The sequence below is a fragment of the Physeter macrocephalus genome, chromosome 7 (assembly GCF_002837175.3).
Source record: "Physeter macrocephalus isolate SW-GA chromosome 7, ASM283717v5, whole genome shotgun sequence".
NCBI classification, from domain to species: Eukaryota; Metazoa; Chordata; class Mammalia; order Artiodactyla; family Physeteridae; genus Physeter; species Physeter macrocephalus.
Window position 1 is genome coordinate 77,738,851 of NC_041220.1, and position 20,993 is coordinate 77,759,843.

The following is a 20,993-nucleotide window of genomic DNA, read 5'->3' on the forward strand; positions in this document are numbered from 1 at the left end:
TGGGCCTGCGCGTCCGGGGCCTGTGCTCCGCGACGGGAGAGGCCACGGCAGAGGGAGGCCCGCATACCACTAAAAAAAAAAAAAAAAAAAAAAAAAGAATCTTTTTTAAAAGAGGTACCCATTTTGTCTTCTATATCAAAGAATCGTATTATTTTTTAGTAACAATGGATCCATCAACTCCTCTTTTATACATGTTTAGATTTTTAAACAGTTTTAAATGCTTCATTATATTCATCCTTTGTAGAATTATAGTTAAATGGCAGAAATCTTTCCTGTCACATGAAGTTGTAAAAAAAAATTATAATGATAGACCTTAATTAAAAGAGCAACCAAAAAAAAATTACTATGATGTCTATCCAAATGTTTAACAACAAATTAAAAGATAAAAAGCCACAGTGCTCTTAAATATTTGGGATATTTTCAAGATCAAGGCAGCTGTATTTTTTCGTGTAAACATTGCCCCGGTTCCTTACACAGTTTACACTATACGACAATAAAAGATAACATTGAATTCACATTGTAGAAATGCCCACCACCTGCTTATCTTGTATTCTGCATTAAACTGAGAACATGTTTTGTATATATTAGAATCAGATAAGAAGTTCAACAAAACAGCTATGAGCAGGAGTCGAGGATGTTTTATTCACTTGAAATTTTATTAAAAACCACTGTTGCCCTCCTATCTATTAAAATATAAATATTTTTCAATAAATATTTATTGACAACATGCTTTAAAGTAACGGTGCTATTAATATTTTATGATTTATGAACCTTCTGAAATGCATTGTTCCCCCCACTGTCCTGTCCTGCAGAGACAGGTCATGTATTCACTCCACCATTTTTATAGAAGAAAAGCTTGAGCCCCAAACAGGTGTGAAGCCTTCCCCAGAGACATACACAGCTAGTTTGCAGCCCAGCTTGGAAAGCCTACTGCAGCTTGGTGCTTTAGAAAGTCCAGCTTCAGTATGTATCATCGAAGCACAGAACAATAACAACAACAAACCACAGAAAACAAACAAAAACCAAAAACCCAATAAAAAAAACTATCTAAATACAATGTGAGAATATTAACACTAGGTGGGAATAAAAGGAAAATAGAAGCGGGTGTCTGCTGGGAAATGGTCACGTTTCATGTATGGATGACATACAACATCCTCAGGAGGAATTCCAGAGAAAAGGAGGCGGTCACTCACTTATGGCAACTCCCCACTTAGCAGGACCCCACACCAGTTTCCCACCTGTGAGCCCCAAAACCTATAGCTAGAAGGAGAACAGTCTGCCCTCTCTGTCTGGTAACAGATTAAATTTGTACTCATCTAAAGACATTTCTGGGACATTGGCATAATTTTAGATAACAAAAAAACACTGGTGTCATTCCATGTCTCCTGCATAAATTTACCCACAAAGTAAAGATAATTTAAAAACTGCAGAGGTGAGAGCTAATTAGGATGAACTAATATCCAGATATTTATTTATCCAGCAATTATTTATCAAGTGCTTGCCATGTGTCGCACACTGCTCTAGACCCAGGGAAGGCAGTAGTGGAGAAGACAAATGAAGGACCTGCCCTTTAGAACTTATCTTCTTAGAACAAATGAGTATGCGGTGCAGTGGGAGGAACAGAAGATAAACAAGTAAATAAATGAGAGGAAAATTTCAGATTGCATAAGCACTGGAAGACAAGCACAGTAACCCATGCGGGTGGTACTTGAATCAGGTGATCAGAAGGCTGCTCTGGGGAGGTAACATTTGGGGAAAAAATGGGAAGATACAAAAATATTAGCCAAAGAGAGACTGGAGACAAGAGTTCCAGGCAGCATGAACAGTAAGTAGGAAGGCCTGGAGACAGGAGTGGGCTTAGTATATTCAAGGGCCAAGGTAGCCAAGCAGAGTGAGTGAAGGAGGAAACACATGACACGACAGCCAAGGTGTAAACAACATCCAGGCTCAGGTAAGGTGTCTAGATTTTTTTCTAAGTGCGATGTACTTAGAAGTACGTCAGATTTCTAAGATGAAGGCTGAAATGATCTGATTTATAGTTTTAAAACAGCATCATAGGCAAGTGGTATTAAAACAAATTTATAACTATATATAGAAAATTTGTGTTTATTAAAAAATCATGGGTATCAGATAGACGAATAAAACATCATAAATAACTTATAACGCTCAGCAGTGTTATCATGAAGAGAGTGTAATGAATTTGGAGGAAGTTGTCTAGGTTTTAATGGGTAAAACACACATTAGCTATGAGCTACTGGGAAGTCACTTGATCGAAGTCTCCGTTTTCCCCTTAATAAAAATGGGGATTTTGAAAACCTGACCTTCCATCCAGAACTGTGGTGAGGAGCCAGCGGGACAATGTGTGCTGCTAGCATTTGGTAAATGGAAACTTGCATATTCACACTCATTTGGTATACTGAGCATGTCCCTTTTTGCTAAGTAAGTGCATTTGAGTTTCAACTTTTCCATTAGTCAGCTGCCAAAGACTAAAATAAGTTTCACTTATTTTCTGGCCACCTTTGGATAAAAAACCTCACATAAATGAATCAAGTCAACAGATGTGTATAGCTTGCTCTCTCTCTCTCTCTCTCTCTCTCTCTCTCTCTCTCTATATATATATATATATATATATATGGTAAGAAACGACTAAAAACAGGAAGAAAAGTTTTAATCTTGGATAATTCTCAATTACAAAAAGTTAATGACACTGAAGGTAAGCAAAAATGCATGTGTTTCTGATATGATAGAAATGAATTGGTATCTACTAAACTCATATTCCAAATCTAAAACACACTGTGACCTATTTCAAGTAAGGCTGTCCATGTGTTCCTTTATTTACTCAACAAATATTTATTGGGCGTGCATGATGTCCTGGCCCGGAGCTGGGCACGGGGGACACAAAGGAGGACAGGGCAGACCCCAGGTCTATCCCTCACTGGGCGTGCTCACTAAGAGATTTAAAATCTACAGGAAGACCAAAACTGGGCACATGTGTAGTTCATTGTCATGCTGCCTAATGCATGGCAATCTTGAGTATTTGAGAAGGTGAATTAAAGACTTACTCTGCACACATTCTGCGGAATCCAATTCTTAAAAGATTAAAGATTAGATTCCTTAAAGAAACAATTGTTGAGACATCCAGGAATGAGGCTGATGTTCTGATTCAACCACAGGCTGTATTTTGTAATTCTTTTTAACAATATCCAGCTTATGGTAGCCTCTCAATGATTGTTTAATGGGTATAAAATACAAACTGAAGAAATCTGTGTCTATCTGCAATTTTTAAAAAACCCTCAAATCCCTACTGTGGGACAGAGAGGTTCTGTTTCATACCGACTCTTCCAACAGCTGATGTAATAGCTCTCCAAGGGGCACAGTACTGTGAATACTGGTACAAAAGATACAAGACCATCCAAATGTTAGGAAATATACCAATGGGCAGCTTATTTTTTTAATGGACTGTAATAAACATTAAAGGTAAAATTTTTAAAGGGTTGCAAAATCCAGCTTACTCTATACATCATTCAATTCAGAAATTCAAGTCTAATAATTACCCTAGAGTTTGGGGGAGAGCAGAGACACCATCTAGACCTTGAACCCAGGGTTGGGAAGTTCATGCTTAATCTCATGGGCAATCACTTTATTCTTTGCAACAAGAGATTACATCATCATCTCATTTAGCTTGGTTTGCACAGCTGCAATAGGCAACTATGATCACAAAATTACCTACTTTGTGCCCCTTTTAATTTGGCTCAAGAGTGTTTTCCTATGCAGTTTCCTTGATCTGGACATAGGTGTGCGCACTTTCATTTAATCTAACATGGCACCTGTTTTTGAACCTAAGCATGAGATCAGTTTAACCTTGACTATAAGCCTGTTACAGAGGTCATTTTTAGACATTTCTTTTTAGAGTTGCCTTGGCAAAAGCAGGCAAGTTAATAAACCTTTTCTGAGGTCAAGAAAAAATTGACTAAAACGTGAGGGAAAGTGAAACCTGAACCAAAGGGGAGTTTCATTTGAACAAAATAGTGATGGAATGCAAATTGCCGTCATTAATATCTACCAAATGTTTGTGGGGTGCTATGTCTTGTCAAGACTGTGTGAAGTATAGGTCTATTTAAGCCACTTGCCTTTAACACACCTAAAGAAGAGATCATAAGGACTTTAGAAGGTCTTTGTAGACTTGAAATTCCAAGAAATTGGGCCTAACTGTGAATTCTAGGGCTCAATGGTGCTGTTACTATCCTAATACACCCCCCAAGGCAGCAGCTGCTCCCCAAACTCATCTCCTTTCTCCCCTAGACACACAGCTAGGCTACATCTCTCAGCCTCTTTTGACGTTTTCTGTAGTAATATAACAGCGTTCTGGCCAATGGAGTGTGGGCAGAGTAACATATGTCACACCTACACCTGTCCCTGAAACCTCTCCCAAGCAATTCTCCATTCCCTCTCTTGCCTCCCCCCATTCACTAGTTAGATGTCAGCACCAGGGAAGACTTTAGAAACGTTGAGGATGGAGTCTCTGTTGGCTAAGGTCCCTGAACAACGACCGGGAGCAGTCATCTCCACCCTTTCCTGCTGCCAAAACTGAGCTACACGCGAGTGAGAGTACATTTTCATTGCATTAACCCCCTGAGAGTCAGGAGTTTATTAGTTACAGCAGGCAGCATCACCTTAACTATTAAAGCTCTCCAGGAGGTCTTTTCTCAATAAAAAGGGGCCTTGCTTTGCCAACCTGTACCCAAGAAAATCCTGTCCTAAAATGCAAAATTAAACACCTGGGCACATCCTTTCCCCTGGGTCTTGCTGGGAGGCAGCAGGATGCAGAAGAGCTAAAATTTGGGCCATTGTAAGCAAATGGACCCATTTTTACTTTCCTACATTTGCTAGGGGTAAAAAGTCTTCTTGCCTATCACTTCTGCTCTTAATACTAAAACAAACAAACCAACCCAAAAAGCAAACAAAAAAACCCAACAGTAATGAAATAATCTATAAACATGAAAGGGAAACTCCAGCAATTATGTGAATATCTTGGAGTCCGTTGGATTCATTTTCAATGTCTCTCACGGTCTAACCTTTGCATACCATCCTTGCTGTCTAGAAATTACAGAATTTTTGGATTAGAAAAGGCCTAAAAATCAATTAAAAATCTAGGAAAGGAAACTGTCACCAGGCACATATCTGAGATCAGAGATCCTAAGTGGTAGAGTTAGGATTACAAACTCAGGTTCCTACACTGAGAAGAGTGCTACACTTCTTGCATTTCAATAACTAATCTCCAGCCACCAGTCTCTGCCATCTTAATCAATCTGCCCAATGCACCCAAACTGACCCCATCTAAACCCTGGCTTTGGCCATGTTGCCTTCCTTCCTCCAATGACTCCCAGGCTCCCGAGTGCCCACAGGATGCCCTCCAAATGCCTTCACCTGGTCATCAAGCCCCTTCACGCCCAAGCTGCCTTTCCCATCGTGCCTCCCACTCAAGGTCCTCCCCGCTTTTATAAGCTGTAAGTTTAAGATGGCACATGTGATCAAGGAACCATGAAAGCTGGCAATACGTGAAGAGACTTTAGTGTAACCACATAAAATGGAGACTGAAGTTACACCGACACAGGCAATGATACGTGTAATCATCATCGTGCTATGGAGTAATTATGTATAAATGATTGTAATTAGTATTTCTTTTGCACAGCTAAAACCCGGTACTGCTGGGTTTACTGTCAAGAGGGTGGGAGAAAACTTGGAATGTGAAATTGCTGAGATGCAGCTCGGAAAGGCAGCCAGTTCCTTGCTCTCCATACTTCTTCAGCAAGAAGTGCTCAGAACCAAGAGTTCCAGGATTGAGACCCATACAATTCAACAGAAACAGGAACGTCCAGAGACAGAAAGACCTGAGGTGCAAATCCCAACTCTACAACTCACTAGGCAAGTATTCAACATTGAGTCTCAGTTTCCTCCTCTGAAAAATGGGCACAAAAATACCTATTGGTCATGGCATGAGAGTGTGAAATAATGCGTGTAATACATCTGGCACGGGCCTGGTGTACAGTGTGCACTTCATAAATGGAAGTTATTAACATCTCTTCCCTGCCGCCCTGCCATCCCCTCCCCACGGCTCCCAAGCAGGTTTGGACCCCAGCCCTGCCCACAAGTGGAAATCTGATGTGTTAACTATTGGCTCACTTCTTCTCCCAAGCATCCTCTCTGTGGCTAAACCTAGGAGGTTGGGAGTTGGGAGAGATGAAAGCACAGAAGTGAGGGAATGAGATAATGTTAGTCCTTTTGGAGGGCAGGCTTGCAAGGGCATGGTCGCTAACACGGGATGGGGAGGAAGGTAGGGAGGAAGCAGCAAAGCAAAGGCAGTAAGAAGTCCAAGGACAATCTCGGCGGCACTACAGCCGTGTCCACAGCTGCCTCTGGCCCTGCTTCACTGCCAAAGCCTAGCTATCCTTTAACTCTTGCCAAGGCTCCTGTCCCCGCATTTCACTTGCTGTCCTGAGGGTGATGGGGAAAAGGCAAGTGCTGAAGAGGCCCTCTGCTATCCTGGAAAGGGGAGGTCAGCTCCTACTGCGGCTAGTTATAATTCTGAATCAATTTTCTCTTCATTCCACATGTTGTTATCAAACATCCCACACCAGGTGCCAAGCTGAGCCCAAACCCCGCCAGGAGACTGGGTTCTACAGTGGGCCCGACACTAACACAGGTGTGATATGGGTTACATAAGACGTTCCCCCCATAGAACACTAGTCTATGGGGAAATAGTTTCCAAGTTCTAAATGAGTGACTTGGAAAAGAACTTTGGAAACATAGAAGGTACATAGTAGGGTGGTAAATTAAGGATAGACATAGCAAGACAAGTGTAGGAAGCATTTCTGCTTCTCCTCGGGAAGCATGACATTTTTTTCAACTATTCGTGTTTGGTGCACAGCAGAAAGTAATCAAAAGTCTCCACTGCCAACAGATGTAATTTCCTAAAAAACAGCCTAATCTCATTGAATCTCCTCTGAATAGAGACCATGCTGGCTGTCTACTGCTCACTGGCTGCTGTTTAAACCCCTTAACATGCTATTCCAGGTCTTGTGCAAATGGACCTGACACCTACCTTTCCTCTCTGGCCTGCCCCATTTCATCCTAGGCGCTGGCCACAGTTCCTTCCCTGAGCATATGCAAAACTCCCTCATACTGCTGAGCACTTTCACAAGCTTGCTGCCCCCTCTGTCTGACTTGCCTTTCCCAAAGGCCTCCCCTCTTTCTTTTTCCCCTTAATATGAAGAGGGAAGTCTACTTCTGCATGGTTAACTTTAGAAAGGAATCATTTATAAACTGGGTCCTTGGTGGGCTATTTAAGAAAAGGTCCTCTCCTGTGGGTAACCGAAGGGAAACATTTAGAATGGCATGCTTGAGGCAAGAATTTTGCACACTTCACTGTGGGAGGCCAGCGCACCCAACCTGATAGCCCAGTAGAGACAATCAAAAAATGGATTATTAAGGAAATACAATTAGGGAGCTACTAAATCCTCTCAAATACAAGCAAAGCCTAATCCAGCAGGTAAGCCCACAGGCAGCCAGTGGGATAGGCCAGTTTCTCCTCTGCCACACAAGCAGCCCATATTTAAACCTGTTGTTATATATATATTTTTTTAAGTCAACTGATCATTCCAATAAATGTGTAATAAATTTGTTCAGGAGGAAAGAGATTAAGCCTGTGATTTCCATGAGCACAAGTTTAATATTTATCAAGGCACAGATTGATAGGGTGAAGGAAATCACATTTTGAGGCAAGTGGTTCCTGAACGATAAATCTGCTAAAATAAATTTCAAACACAGTTTTGGAAGCGTGAAAACAAAACATACTTGTCATATATATTAAGAGAAAAGAAGTTGCAACAAGGATTATGTACTTTTAAACGGAAAAAATATTTGCAAAGGTAGATGAGCTTGAGAACATTTCAGATGCACACAAAAGTCCCCCCTGCCACGAGTAGATTCTTGTAATTGATGCTAGCGCACAGTTTGAATGGGAACAGTTGAATCCCCCCCTGTACACTGTGCTGAGTCCCTCTTTTAAATAGAAACCGAAGGCTGTTTATTTGGTGAGGATTCAAAGAAAAAAATAAAAAGGCCATACTGGAAGTCCATTTTGCTCATCATGAATCCTACAAATTCTCCTTCCATCTCCTTCATCCGTTTTCATCCTTCCTAACAGAAGACTGTCAGGGATACTCAGTTCTTGCCTAAGTCCCTACCTAAGCCATGCCAATCTTCAAACAAAAAGCAGCTTTTCACTGGAGATCTTTACTAAAAGAGTGGGTTGAAATGTCCTTACTTGAACCTAAAAGCTTAATGAGTCTTGGTGCCAAAGAGCTGGGGACAGGCCAAGTCAGTGAGGCCAGTTGTGATTTGGCAGAAAGACAAGGGAGAACCCTACATAGGAGGCCTATCAAATTCTTAACCAGTCCACTAAGGCCAAAATCAGTAAGGGCAAAAGGACCCAGGTTTGCTGAGATTTAAGTGAGCATCTGGGTTAGAGAAAGAGCTCTAGATGAAGAGCTGGAAGACACTGTGCCCTACAACCTGGGGTCTCCATCTCATCATCAACAAGGGGGTGGTGGGACAATCTGATCCAGGTTGTTCACCTACTGTAGTTACAGAGAGGATAAAATAAGGGAAGGGTTTGTGAATACCGAACAAGGTAATGGCGATTGGAAGACACCAGTCTGGAATCGCCAACCACTGGGGTGACCATGCACACACACACACACACACACACACTGATGCACGTATGCATACATACATACATATGTACCTACGTACATACAGTTAGCTGAGGACAGTCCCAGGTTTCGTTTGTTGTTCCAGCATCTCAGCTGATTAACACCTTCTTTCACTCTCAAAAGCGTTTTGTTTGATATATGGTCACCTCACTACTAAGCCATTGGGTCTAACTAATCTCATCACCTTATCAATAGTTGAGGAAAATACTCCATGTGTAGTTTATATTAGATAGGGTCTCTAACAATAGCCTATTGAAATGATGCAAAAGCATGAGCCACAGCTCAGACCATCAAGTCAAATCATGATCAGTTGATTGGCAGTTCCCAGAGATGGCTATTAACTGCCAAAGGTCTCCAGTGCCCCCCTCTACCAGTGAGTCAGGACTTTTCGGAGCTGACCTCTGCCAGGGCCAGGCAATACAAGTGACCTCCAGCTCCTTAGAAGTCTTCTTCCCTCCCTTGGTTTCCATGACACCATGCTCCCTGGGTTTCCTCTCGTCTCTCTGATAGCCTCTTTGTGAGCTTCTCTTTCTCTCATCTCTGACCAGGGAGAAGAATTCCTCAAACTGGGACCTTGTTCTGCTGCTTTCTTGATGTGATCTTTCCCTTAGAGAGACTGTCATATATCACAGCTTAACCCTGATGTCCACCAATGGCTGGCAAGTCCAATTCGAATAAGTTAAATCCATCATCTCACTCCTAAGTTCTGCCTTTTTCCCCAGTAGCCTACAGGACTCTCTGCCTGAGTGGACTGTCTGTACCCTAACCTCAGTCTGCCCAAACTGCAATCATGACCTCTCCCACCAAAGAAAGGACCCCTTCCAACTTGCAGCAAGGGCCTACCCTGCTTGTCATTAACAACTGAAACGCTGAAGTGATTTTTTAGTCTTTTCTTTCATTCATCTATCCCTATACCCTACCAAGTCCTGTTGATCTCTTTTAAATTCCTCTTGTTTTCACTGCTCTGGAGATCACACCCAAAACTCCTTTTGTGGTTTCAAGGCCCTGTGCAATCTTGAACCTGCCTACTTCTCGTCTTCATTCATCCTCATCTCATATCACTGTCCTCCCTGTTTTCTACATTTTCGCCAAGTAAGTCTTCTTGCAGCTCCTCTAGTACATGGAGCTTCTATCTTAAGAATCTCAAACATGTTATTCTCTCAGCTAGAACATGTTTCCTCCCTCCTTTCACCTCTCTTCCCTCTTTCTAGGCCAATTTCTGCTCTTCATTCAGGTCTCTACCTACATGTCACTTCCTCAAGGAACTCTGAGGTTAACATACCACATGGCGTCAGGATTTAGATTCCAGATCTGATCAGGGTGCCCTGTTACACGATGTTATGGCATAGTTTATTAGTGTCTATAGTAACTTGCCACACCTGTAAGCAGATTCTTAAAAAGGTTAATTAGATGAAGAAAGAGACACCTCCTGCCCCCGACCCCCTGCCAGGCAGATCTCCCCTATGTTTGCCACACACATCATCCTTATTTCTGTCCCCAAACCTTTCCCCTGCTCTTGTTCCTGTGTAGTCTGCCCTCTCTTTCCCTCAGCCTATTCTCACCTTAAGTAAAGATGTAACATCTCTCCAATAACTGTCTCCCAAACTACAACAATCTCCCCTTGTTTAACTTCTATTAAATTTGGGGATTAAATCTTAGTCACTTTTGCATTTACTCATACACTGGTTTACACAGTAACAACTGCTTTGTGTGTGCGTCAACGCCCAAGCCCATTATAAAACTCTTGAAGATCAAGGATCAAGCCTTACATTCCCTTTTTATGCCCCTCGGTGCCTAGCGTGGGGCTGTGCAGAACAGAGTCGGTATCCAGTAAGTCCTCCATGTGACAAAATGTCTCCACGGAAAGCTACGCCATCAACTCCCAACCTGTCCTAGAAGATGAGTGCATATCCATGGCACACCACATCTTATGTTGAAATCAGGACAAGAATCTAAGACAAGCCCTCCTTCTTAGAATAAGCAGCTCATTCATCAGCAATGACATAGACAAGTATTTGCCAACAGATTTCTTATCTTCAGAAAATTATTTCAGCAACATAAGAACTGAGACAAAAATCCACTGAGACATTCTTTATTGGTCACTTATTTGCAGACCAACATACTCAGACTCTGCATTCCATCAAAACGTGTCTGCAGAACAAACGCCAGAAGTTCACTTCTATGACTCCTAAGAAGATAGAGCTATAATGGAGAATCTTATAGGTAAAGAAAGCAGATACTTCCATCTGTTGAACTCCCAGTCTTCAGGGATGGGTCCATTCTTTATGTAAAATTGTGTGTGTGTGTGTGTGTGTGTGTGTGTGTGTGTGTGTGTGTGTAAGGAGAGGGAGGGGTAGAGTGTGAAGGGAAGGAGAGAAGAGGAGAAGGGAGAGAAACAGAGGATAATACTGATGATGACAGCAAAAAATTGGGAGAAAGTTAATGACCTAATGAGGATTAAATTGCCTAGGTAGAACTCTTACTACTGGACTCAATTTATCCAACAGCTGTTTGTAACAGATGTATTGTGTGCCAGACCAGTGTCCAAGGGGGGAAATCCAAAGATAAATAGAAGAGGTCTTCAGGAAGCTTTCAATCTGGTACAGGAAGGAGACGTGGGATAAAGAGGTCGAGCACTGTGATAACAGCTAGTGTGGAGGCTGTACAGGTACTTAGACACCAGGGAGGAACCCACTAACCCTGCCCAGAGGGTTCTGGAACAGCTTCCCAGAGAAAGAAACCACAACATACTGGAGGGAGCAGGAGGAAATGACGTCACCATAGAGGTCAAGGTCACTGTTTTCAAAACAATCACTCTCAGCCTTGAGCTCTGCCAACCACAGTTCATTATTCACAGATGATCAAGTTTGTAAGGGACCCAAATGTTCTTGCCCAGTTTTTGATCACAGGCTAGGCAAAAGGAGCTAGGAAGTAAGCCTCCAGTTGGTTCATCCTGTGGCTTGTTGGCAGACCAGTGAGAGAGCTGATGGGTACACAGTGACACAGAGTTGCACTGACTATGTCATATTTATAATTGACTTTAGGCCTATTTCCAACAATAATAATGAAAATGGCGAGTGATCCAGGGTGCCAGCCCAGCGGCAGACACCGCTGAGTGGTTCACATATTCTCTCACTGGAATCTCTCAAGTATCTTATGAGGTATGAATTTCCCCCATTTCATGGACAAAAGGAGAAAAGCTAACATTTAAGTGCCTGCTATGTTGCAAGCACTAAAGAGTTTATACACATTATCAATTCATTTACTCCTCTGAACAGCCCAATGAATTAGGTATAATTATATCTGGTTTTACAGATGAGGAAACTGGAGTTCAGGGAGGTGAGGTAACTTGCCTAAGGACACACAGGAGGCAAATCTAGGATCTGGACTGGTCACTAGGTTGAAGCATATGAAATCACATTATCTGACTGTTTTTGTTCTACTAATACAACAAGTTCATTGGATTCAACCTAGGAGTTCCCAAATCCATTCACTTTCCACTATGCTCTCCATAAACAGATTTGAACTGGCTTTTGTTAAATATATATTCTTGGACACTAACCGAAAAGAATGAAAAGGGTGAGGCAAGGATGTGGAACCAAACCACAGAGAACAAAGGAGAGCGTATACACTGCAACTAGACGCAATTATTATTATCATTTTACTATATTAACTTTATCTCTTTCTGTCTATGCCTCTTTTTTCCTGAAGCATTTGCCTATAGTTGTAGGGTATATGGATTATCATTACATTATTCTTGTCACTTCTCTGTAAGTTTAAAATTTTTCAAAATAAAAACTTGGCGGGGTGGGGTGGACTTGTAAAGAGACTCATGAGAAAACCTTTCTTGAAAAGGTATTCAATTTCCCCAAATATAGCTTTGCACTTTCTAAACTACTTAACTTTATGAGGGTAAACAATTCACATCCAAAATTAAGTCCGTAGTCCTCATGGGCTGGCAAACTTTTTCTGTAAAGGACCAACAGGTAGTAAACATGTTTAGGCCCTGTGAGCCCCATACAAACTCTTGCTTTGTTTCGATTTGTTTTGTTTTTAGTTTACAACTCTTTTAAAATGTAAAAACCGTTCTTAGCAAGAAGGAAGGCCTGCACAAAAACAGGACATGGGCCAGAATTTGCCAACTCCTGATATAGATGGAATTCCATAGCGTTCTATCTATATAATAAAGTCTTAGGAAAACAAGTCAGAAACTTTCCTTTCTGGAATATTTCACAACAGTCTCGCTGATCTGGGTGCAGGGAACTAGCTGACAGTCATCCCTGGCTCCATACCGGGAGTGGCTTCCTTAGGGAATAGTCTTTGTAGCCTTTCTTTTAAACTCTTAAGTCCCCAAGTACACAATGCAGTATTCATTTAACATTTCTAAAAGCATGACACTTGTCACACATTTGCAGCTTTGTCAAACTTTGACCCTAGACCATTTATTTAATGCTCAGCGGAGAGCTCACGTCGTTTGAGCATTTAACCTCCAAACTTCAACTACACACACTTGGCAAAAACAACAGAGGAAGAGGGAGACGGTTAGAGCAAAAATACATCTACTATAATTCTATCTGGCACATGCACTCTATTTTATTCTTGCTATTAGTTATACATTTATGCATAAGTACTACTGCTTTCGGGGGTACATGTGCGAGGGCAAGTGTACTGCATTTCACAGGTGAAGTAAAAGAGCTCCCAAGGCGATTCTGAGGCTACTCAATTTCCATCTTATATGCTGCCTGGAGGTGCCAGTCTTTTCTCTCTCCTATCTCTGTAGTCTTTAGTACAGGTCCACCAACCTCATCTGTTGCCATCAAGTTTTGACAGCTCTTACCTAAGAATACTGAAACCCCTACACTGTCCGCCGACCATAGCCTCCTACCCCCTCAGCTATCTCATGCCCTCCCTCTCACTGGACTTGCCTTCTTGTCTTAAGAGGGTCCACCAGGCCCCTGATGCTTATATTTTTCCAAGACCACCAACCCCACACAGTCCTCCTTCTTCCTCTGTCCAGCTGAGATGCCGTGGTTACCCTCTGTACTGCATTTCTCCCCATACTCTAGGTTTTCTGGCACCAACTCCATCCCACCGCCACCACCCAACCTCTTGCTTTTCTCTCCCATTAAAATCCCAACTCTGGACACAGGACAATGATTAAGAGCAAAAGCAAAGGAATCAGACTTCTGAATTTAAATCTTTCTCATCTGGTACAACCTTAGCCTAGTTATTTAATCCTCTGTACCTCAGTTACTTGCTCTGAAAAATGGGTATCATAATAGTCCTTGTAGGCCACAGGTAAGTTTAGAATCAGGCTGGTAAGAGGAAAACCAGACCCCAGGCCCAGAATATGCCCTTCTGTTTGAGAAGAACTGTGAGGTTTTTTTCAGACTCATAAACAACCACGATTTTTTTTTTAACATCTTTATTGGGGTATAATTGCTTCACAGTGGTGTGTTAGTTTCTGCTTTATAACAAAGTGAATCAGCTATACATATACATATATCCCCATATCTCCTCCCTCTTGCATCTCCCTCTCTCCCACCCTCCCTACCCCGCCCCTCTAGGTGGTCACAAAGCACCGAGCTGATCTCCCTGTGCTATGCGGCTGCTTCCCACTAGCTATCTATTTTACATGTGGTAGTGTATATAAGTCCATGTCACTCTCTCACTTCGTCCCAGCTTACCTTTCCCCCTCCCCGTGTTCTCAAGTCCGTTCTCTACGAACCAGGACATTTTCAGTGAACAAAGAGGATGGTGTTTCTCCACGATTGCAACCAACAGTTAGAGCCAATCCAACTCAGAAGAGGTAAACTGCCAGTTTTCAAAATTTGAAAATATAGAGAGTTCTTATGTTTTCAAGTATTGCTACATGGGTGGTGGTTGAGAGTTAGAACTTCTTAATCACCAGCATCCACAAAACTCTCTCTGGTTCTAGAGAGTGGCACAGCCTTAGGTATTCTCATCTACTCTCCAAAGAGAACCCTCACTTTCCCGAGACTCTCCAAACTGGGTTTCCTGCCTTTCAGGCCCTACCATCAGCCCACCCCATGCCTGGAACAGTGCAAGTCCCCCTCCTTGTCAGATTAGTCTCTGGATACAAGTCCTGGCAAAATACACTTGCTAATCTCAGTCTGCAGCAGCCCAATACGCTTCGGTTCAGATCACACTTAGCCATGCCCCCATCCCTGACAAAAAGAAGAGGGAGATCTTCTTCCTCCATTGTCCCGACCTTCAGTGCATTCAGCTCCTGAGTCATACTTCTGTCTCTCATTGTGCTGTGGGCCCTGCACTTAGAACTTTGTCTGCATCTTGTTTGTCTGGCTGCTGTCCCAGCCTTCTCTCCAAGGCTCGGCTGGAACTCATGCTGCTGGCTTTCAGGCCACCAGTGCAGTTCATTCCACCTTCACAAACTCTGCACCAGGACTGCTAGATGGAGTCCCACGGGGAAGCTAGGACTTGACCCTGGGCCTCAGACTCCTTCAAATATGCCAGGGGGTCTAATCCTCTGTGGTTAGAGGAGTTAAACAATAACTCACTTGTCTTGGGTTTTATCCTACCTACCCAGACAGTAACATTTGTCCACATCCTCTGTGTTGGCCATTTCCCTCAGCTCACCCGCAGGCTGTCAGCAGTCAAAACCCTTTATTTATTTAAAGAGGCTCCTGGTTATAATCTGTGCCTCCACGCTGTCTAACCATACTATTTCTTAACCATGGCCTGGACCTAAACCCCACCTCTCCACCTCTAAACAACCCAAACATTCATTAATGTGTTTGTAAAAGGCCAACAGTTCGTGCCACTCTACACGAGAGACTCCCTCCTCCAACTCAGCATCAACTAGGTAAGAAACAAAGTCCATGTGGGCAGATGTCTCTGGATCCAAAGCCTTGTCTTCAGACAAGCCTACCTAATCCAAAGGCAGGCAAGCGATATTACTCTATAACAGATTTACTCATATGATGGAGAGGTGGATGCCTATAAGAATCTTTGGAGCTAATGTTAGGAAAACAAAAGTTGGTACCAAAGACCCACTTCAACAGACCTGAGAGCATGATGCACATAAATTACATCAGATTCTGCCTCATCTGTTAACATCAGGAGAGGGCTGAGCCCAGAATCATTGGAGGACTAGGTGCTAGAACACAAGAGAAGTATTTAGAGCCTGTCTGAGTTTGCCTCTGTGAGATGTTAAACTAATTATGGTTTACCTAAGAGATGAGCTCTGCTTTAGATTTAATAAAGGGAAAAGAGGTGGTGAGGAAAGTAAAGTATGAGAAGAGGGGAGAGACTCCACAGGAAAGAAGGTATGGAAACAGAAATCAGGGATGTACAGGCTTCCCTGGTGGCACAGTGGTTAAGAATCCACTGCAGATCTTCTGGGAAGATCCCACATGCCACCAAGCAACTAAGCCCGTGCGCCACAACTACTAAGCCTGCTCTCTAGAACCCGTGAGCCACAACTACTGAGCCCGCGTACCACAACTACTGAAGCCCGTGCACCTAGAGCCCATGCTCCGCAACAAGAGAAGCCACCACAATGAGAAGCCCACGCACCACAACGAAGAGTAGCCTCCGCTCGCTGCAACTAGAGAAAGCCCGCGTGCAGCAACAAAGACCCAATGCAGCCAAAAATAAATAAATAAATAAATTTATTTTAAAAAAACAAAAGAAAGAAATCAGGGGACATAAATTTCTCTTTGAAGAAAGAAAGGCAGTGGAGAGCAGAAAAAATAGACACTGACATGAACTATGTTGAAAATTGCTGCATAATAATCAACATTTGTACAGCAAATGTAATTTTTTAAAGCACCTTATCCACATTATCCTCTTGAAATTCACGAAAAGCTTATGAAATAGGCAGGAGTTGTAAATTTTTTACTACCCCTTTAAAGAGAAACAAATGAGACTCAAGGAGGTTATATGATTTAAGGGGTGAAGAAAGGATTTGAGTCTCTAAAGCTCAGGCTCCAAAACCCCTGCTCTTTCAACTACATCGGTGGGTCTCAAACAATATTCTGCAAGTCACCAAGATAAGAGTGCATTCTATGTGATTCCATTTACATAAAGTTCAAGATAAGGCAAAATAGATGCTATGGTGATAGAAATCAGAACAGTGCTTTTCTATAGGTGGTTGACATTGACTGGGAAGGGACATGAGAGAGCTTTGTGTTCTATATCTTGCTCAGGGTGTAGGTTACATGAACGTACACAGTTTACAAAATCCATTGGGTTGCCTATCTAGGAGCTGTGCATTTCATGCATGTACATTTCAACTCAATAAAACAAAAATCAGTATTCAAATGACGGAACCTATCAAATGAATTCAAAATACAAAATCTTGATTTGAAGTTTATGTCCATCCCTCTATAAGTATTAAGGCTCTAGCTTATTTTGTGTCTGGAAACACTTCACAGAAAGCTCTTGAATCCATCATCACAGGAGCACTCTATGACAAAGCCCAGGTTCAAAACATAAAAATTGAACACTGCAATTATTTTGTCAACAGCACAAATTAAATATATTCAAAATACCTCAGGGAAGTAGGCCTAGTGAGGAAGATTGCCTGGCATGTTTCAAGATGTTGTCAGTAAATAGAAGCCCTGCTTTTACTTGGCACAAGCTGTTTTTGTTTGGAGGAAGCAAGGGGAGAAAAGCCGCTTTTTTTTACCACAACTTGGTCCACAACCTTCCAATTACTTGGGTCCGAATTCCTACATTGTAAAAGTTGGTTGGAACTGAGTAGCAGCTACCAGATATTACTTCTTTAATTAATTTGAAATTTCCAAGGTCCCCACCACTCCCTACTGCCCCAAGACTACTTATCTTTACTGCCTAACCCACCTAAGTGATTTGTTTTTGAATTTCAGATTCAAACTGTGAATAAATTCAAAACAAACACTAGAAGTTTTTCAGACAAACTGAATAGCATTAATGATTTTTCTTGAATAAAACCAACTGAATATAGGCTATACTTACTCGCAGAGAAGGATTCCATTTTCTAACCCTGTCCGAAAATCTTTATCACCAAAACTTCTGCCAGTTACTTGCTGGAAAAGAAAAAAAGAAAAACAGAGCATAAATTTTTCTTTTTTAATCAGGAAGCTCAGTGATTTTTTTCCAAGATATTTCAAGAGATTTGAAATAACTGGTGGCACTCCAAGAATGGGAAAAATCTGTTAGGTCTGAATTTCCTTTCCATGTGTAGCTTTGCTTAGATCAGCTAATCTAAAATTTAGGCCATTTCTTTGAAGTTTTTTTCCTATCCAATACCTTAAAAAATATCTGTTCTTCCTGATAAGGATATTACTTTTGGGGTTTGGCCATGATAAGTCAAGGCCACAGCCTCATTCATCCTGAGGGTCCAACCCACACTTTCAAAAAAGCCTGCAGAAAGCACCACCTAAGGGTAAAGTATCTATTTGTTAAAACAGTAAGGGGGCAGAAGAGAGGGGGACACAGACCTCCTAACCTTGAGAGACTAACATCAAGACTGGATGGAGAAAAGCCAATATCCATACTACCATGGTGTGAAAAAGGAAAATAAAAGCTGGCAAAGAATGAACTGTGCTGTGTCTGATAAAAACACAGTACTGATGGCCTTTCTTGATGCCTCTGGCTCTCAGCAGCCCTTTGATCTGGGCACCAGGGCATTCATTTTTTCATTCAGTAAATATTTATTGAGCATCTACAATATGCCAGGTAAATATGCATGCTATAAATCCTAAAGCAACCTCTAAAATAGCAAAATTTTAAAATATAGCTAATAAGCCAAGAAAGGAGATTAAATGGAATTATAAAAAAGATACTCTAACCATAAAAAAGAAAAAAGTAAAAGGGAATACAGAATAGATGGAATAAATAGAAAGCAAATAGCAATATTATAGACTTAAACCTAACCATGTCAATCAGAGCATTAAACATAAATGGTGTAAACGTCCCCAATTAAACTAAAGAGATAATCAGATTGGATTAAAAAAGCAAGACTCAACTATGTGATGCCTACAAGCAATGCACTTTAAATACAAAGATACGAATAGGTAAAAATAGAATAGAATAAGATATACCGTGCGAACACTAATCAAAAGAAAGCTAAAATGGTTGTATTAACTTCTACAATAAAGAATAATACCAGGGACAGAGAAAGTCATCTTAAAACAAAGGGTTTAGGTCATCAGGAAAATAATTCTAAACACTTTTACACCTACTTTGTTTTTTTAAAAAGAGCTTCAAGATACATAAGCCAAATCAGATAGATCTGCAAGGAGAAATAGACAAATTCACAACTACAGTCAGAGATTTAATATCTCTCTTTGACAACTGATAGAATAAGCAGATAGAAAATCAATAAGGATAAAGAAGGCTTGAATAACACTATAAACCAAATTGACTTAATTGACATTTCTAGAATATTCCACCCTACAACAGCAGAATGAACATTAGTCTTCTTAAGTTCACAATGAACATTTATTGAAATAGACCAGTTTCTGGGTCAGAAAACTAGTCCCCACAAGCTTAAAAGAATTTAGTACATAAAAAGAATGTTATCTGACCACAACAGAATTAAATTAGAAATTAACAACAGAAATGTCTATGAAAAAAATCCCTAACCCCAAGTAATACAATTCTAAACAACCCATTGATCAAAGAAGAAATCAAAAGAAATTAGAATGTATTTCGTAGTGAAAGAATATGGCAATATAAAAATGTATGGAAGGATGCTAAAACAGTATATGGGGGAAATATATGGCACAAAACACCTATATATCAGAAAAAAGATCTCATATCAATGATTTCTGCTCCCAGCTTAAGAAAATTAAGCCCAAATTAATCAGAAAAAAGGAGAATTTATAAGAGTTGAAATCAATCAAGTAGAAAACCAAAGACTGACAGAGAAAAAAAATCAATGAAATCAAAAGCTATTTAGGACCGGAAACCGCTGTAGTTCTGAGCCATGGTTAATAGTTGTTGTCAAGAGGATCCCAGGGCTTTTTGCTGGAGGGATGAGGAGCTGATGGGGACCCATGGAGGGTTTCTTGGAGTCTCTGTGGAGCCCCTGGGCCAGATCTCATAGTGAAGGCTGTAGGATCTTCCTTCAAGCCCCAGAAGCTCTGGTTGAGTCCACACGTGCCCACCTGACCTCTGGTTCCTGAGAAGAGTGGAGTTGTCAGCAAGATACCCCAGGTGCTGAGGCCCAGGGGGAAGATGCCAGCCAACTGGAGTGTTCCTGGGCTATCCCTGGCTCTGACTACAGGGGGATGTGAAAACTCCTGTAAGCCGTGTGGCTGACAGGGTCTTGGTGCTCCAACCTGGTGTCAGGCCTGAGCCTCTGAGGTGGGAGAGCTGAGTTCAAGACACTGGACCACCAGAGACCTCACGGTCCCATGTGATATCAATCAGTGAGAGCTCTCCCAGAGATCTCCATCTCAACGCTAAGACCCAGCTCCACCCAACAGCCAGCAAGCTCCAGTGCTGGATACCCCATGCCAAAAAACTAGCAAGAACACAACCCCACCCATTAGCAGAGAGGCTGCCTAAAATCATACCGAGTTCACAGACACCCCAAACCACACCACTAGACGTGGTCCTGTCCATCAGAAAGACAAGATCCAGCCCCACCTACCAGAACACAGGCACCAGTCCCCTCCACCAGGAAGCCCACACAAGCCACTGAACCAACCTCACCCACTGGGGGCAGACACCAAAAACAACAGGAACTACAAACCTGCAGCCTGCAAAAAAGGAGACGCCAAACACAGTAAGTTACACAAAATGAGAAGATAGAGAAATGCAGCAGATGAAGGTGCAAGGTAAAAATCCACCAGACCAAACAAAATGAAAAGGAAATACGCAGTCTACCTGAAAAAGAATTCAGAGTAATTATAGTAAAGATGATCCAAAATCTTGGAAATAGAATGGAGAAAATACAAGAAATGTTTAACAAGGACCTAGAAGAACTAAAGAGCAAACAAACAATGATGAACAACACAATAAATGACATTTAAAATTCTCTAGAAGGAATCAATAGCAGAATAACTGAGGCAGAAGAACAGATAAGTGACCTGGAAGATAAAAGAGTGGAAATAACTACCGCAGAGCAGAATAAAGAAGAAAGAATGAAAAGAGTTGAGGACAGTCTCAGAGACCTCTGGGACAACATTAAATGCACCAACATTCGAATTATAGGGGTCCCAGAAGAAGAAGAGAAGAAAAAAGGGA

General features: G+C 41.7%; 1 protein-coding gene across 17 annotated transcripts in view; it reads right to left on the reverse strand.

Moving 5' to 3' along the window:
* Positions 1-20,993, reverse strand: part of LIMCH1 (LIM and calponin homology domains 1) — a 365,434-nt gene that overhangs the window by 193,595 nt on the left and 150,846 nt on the right. For 16 of the 17 annotated variants that reach the window (XM_007125172.4, XM_028492017.2, XM_028492013.2 and 13 more), the window contains exon 2: positions 17,754-17,824. The exons of the other annotated variant lie outside the window; for it this stretch is intronic. In XM_007125172.4, coding sequence (XP_007125234.2) covers positions 17,754-17,824 — 71 coding nt within the window. The remainder of the gene's footprint in view (positions 1-17,753; positions 17,825-20,993) is intronic. 17 annotated transcript variants of the gene reach the window in all.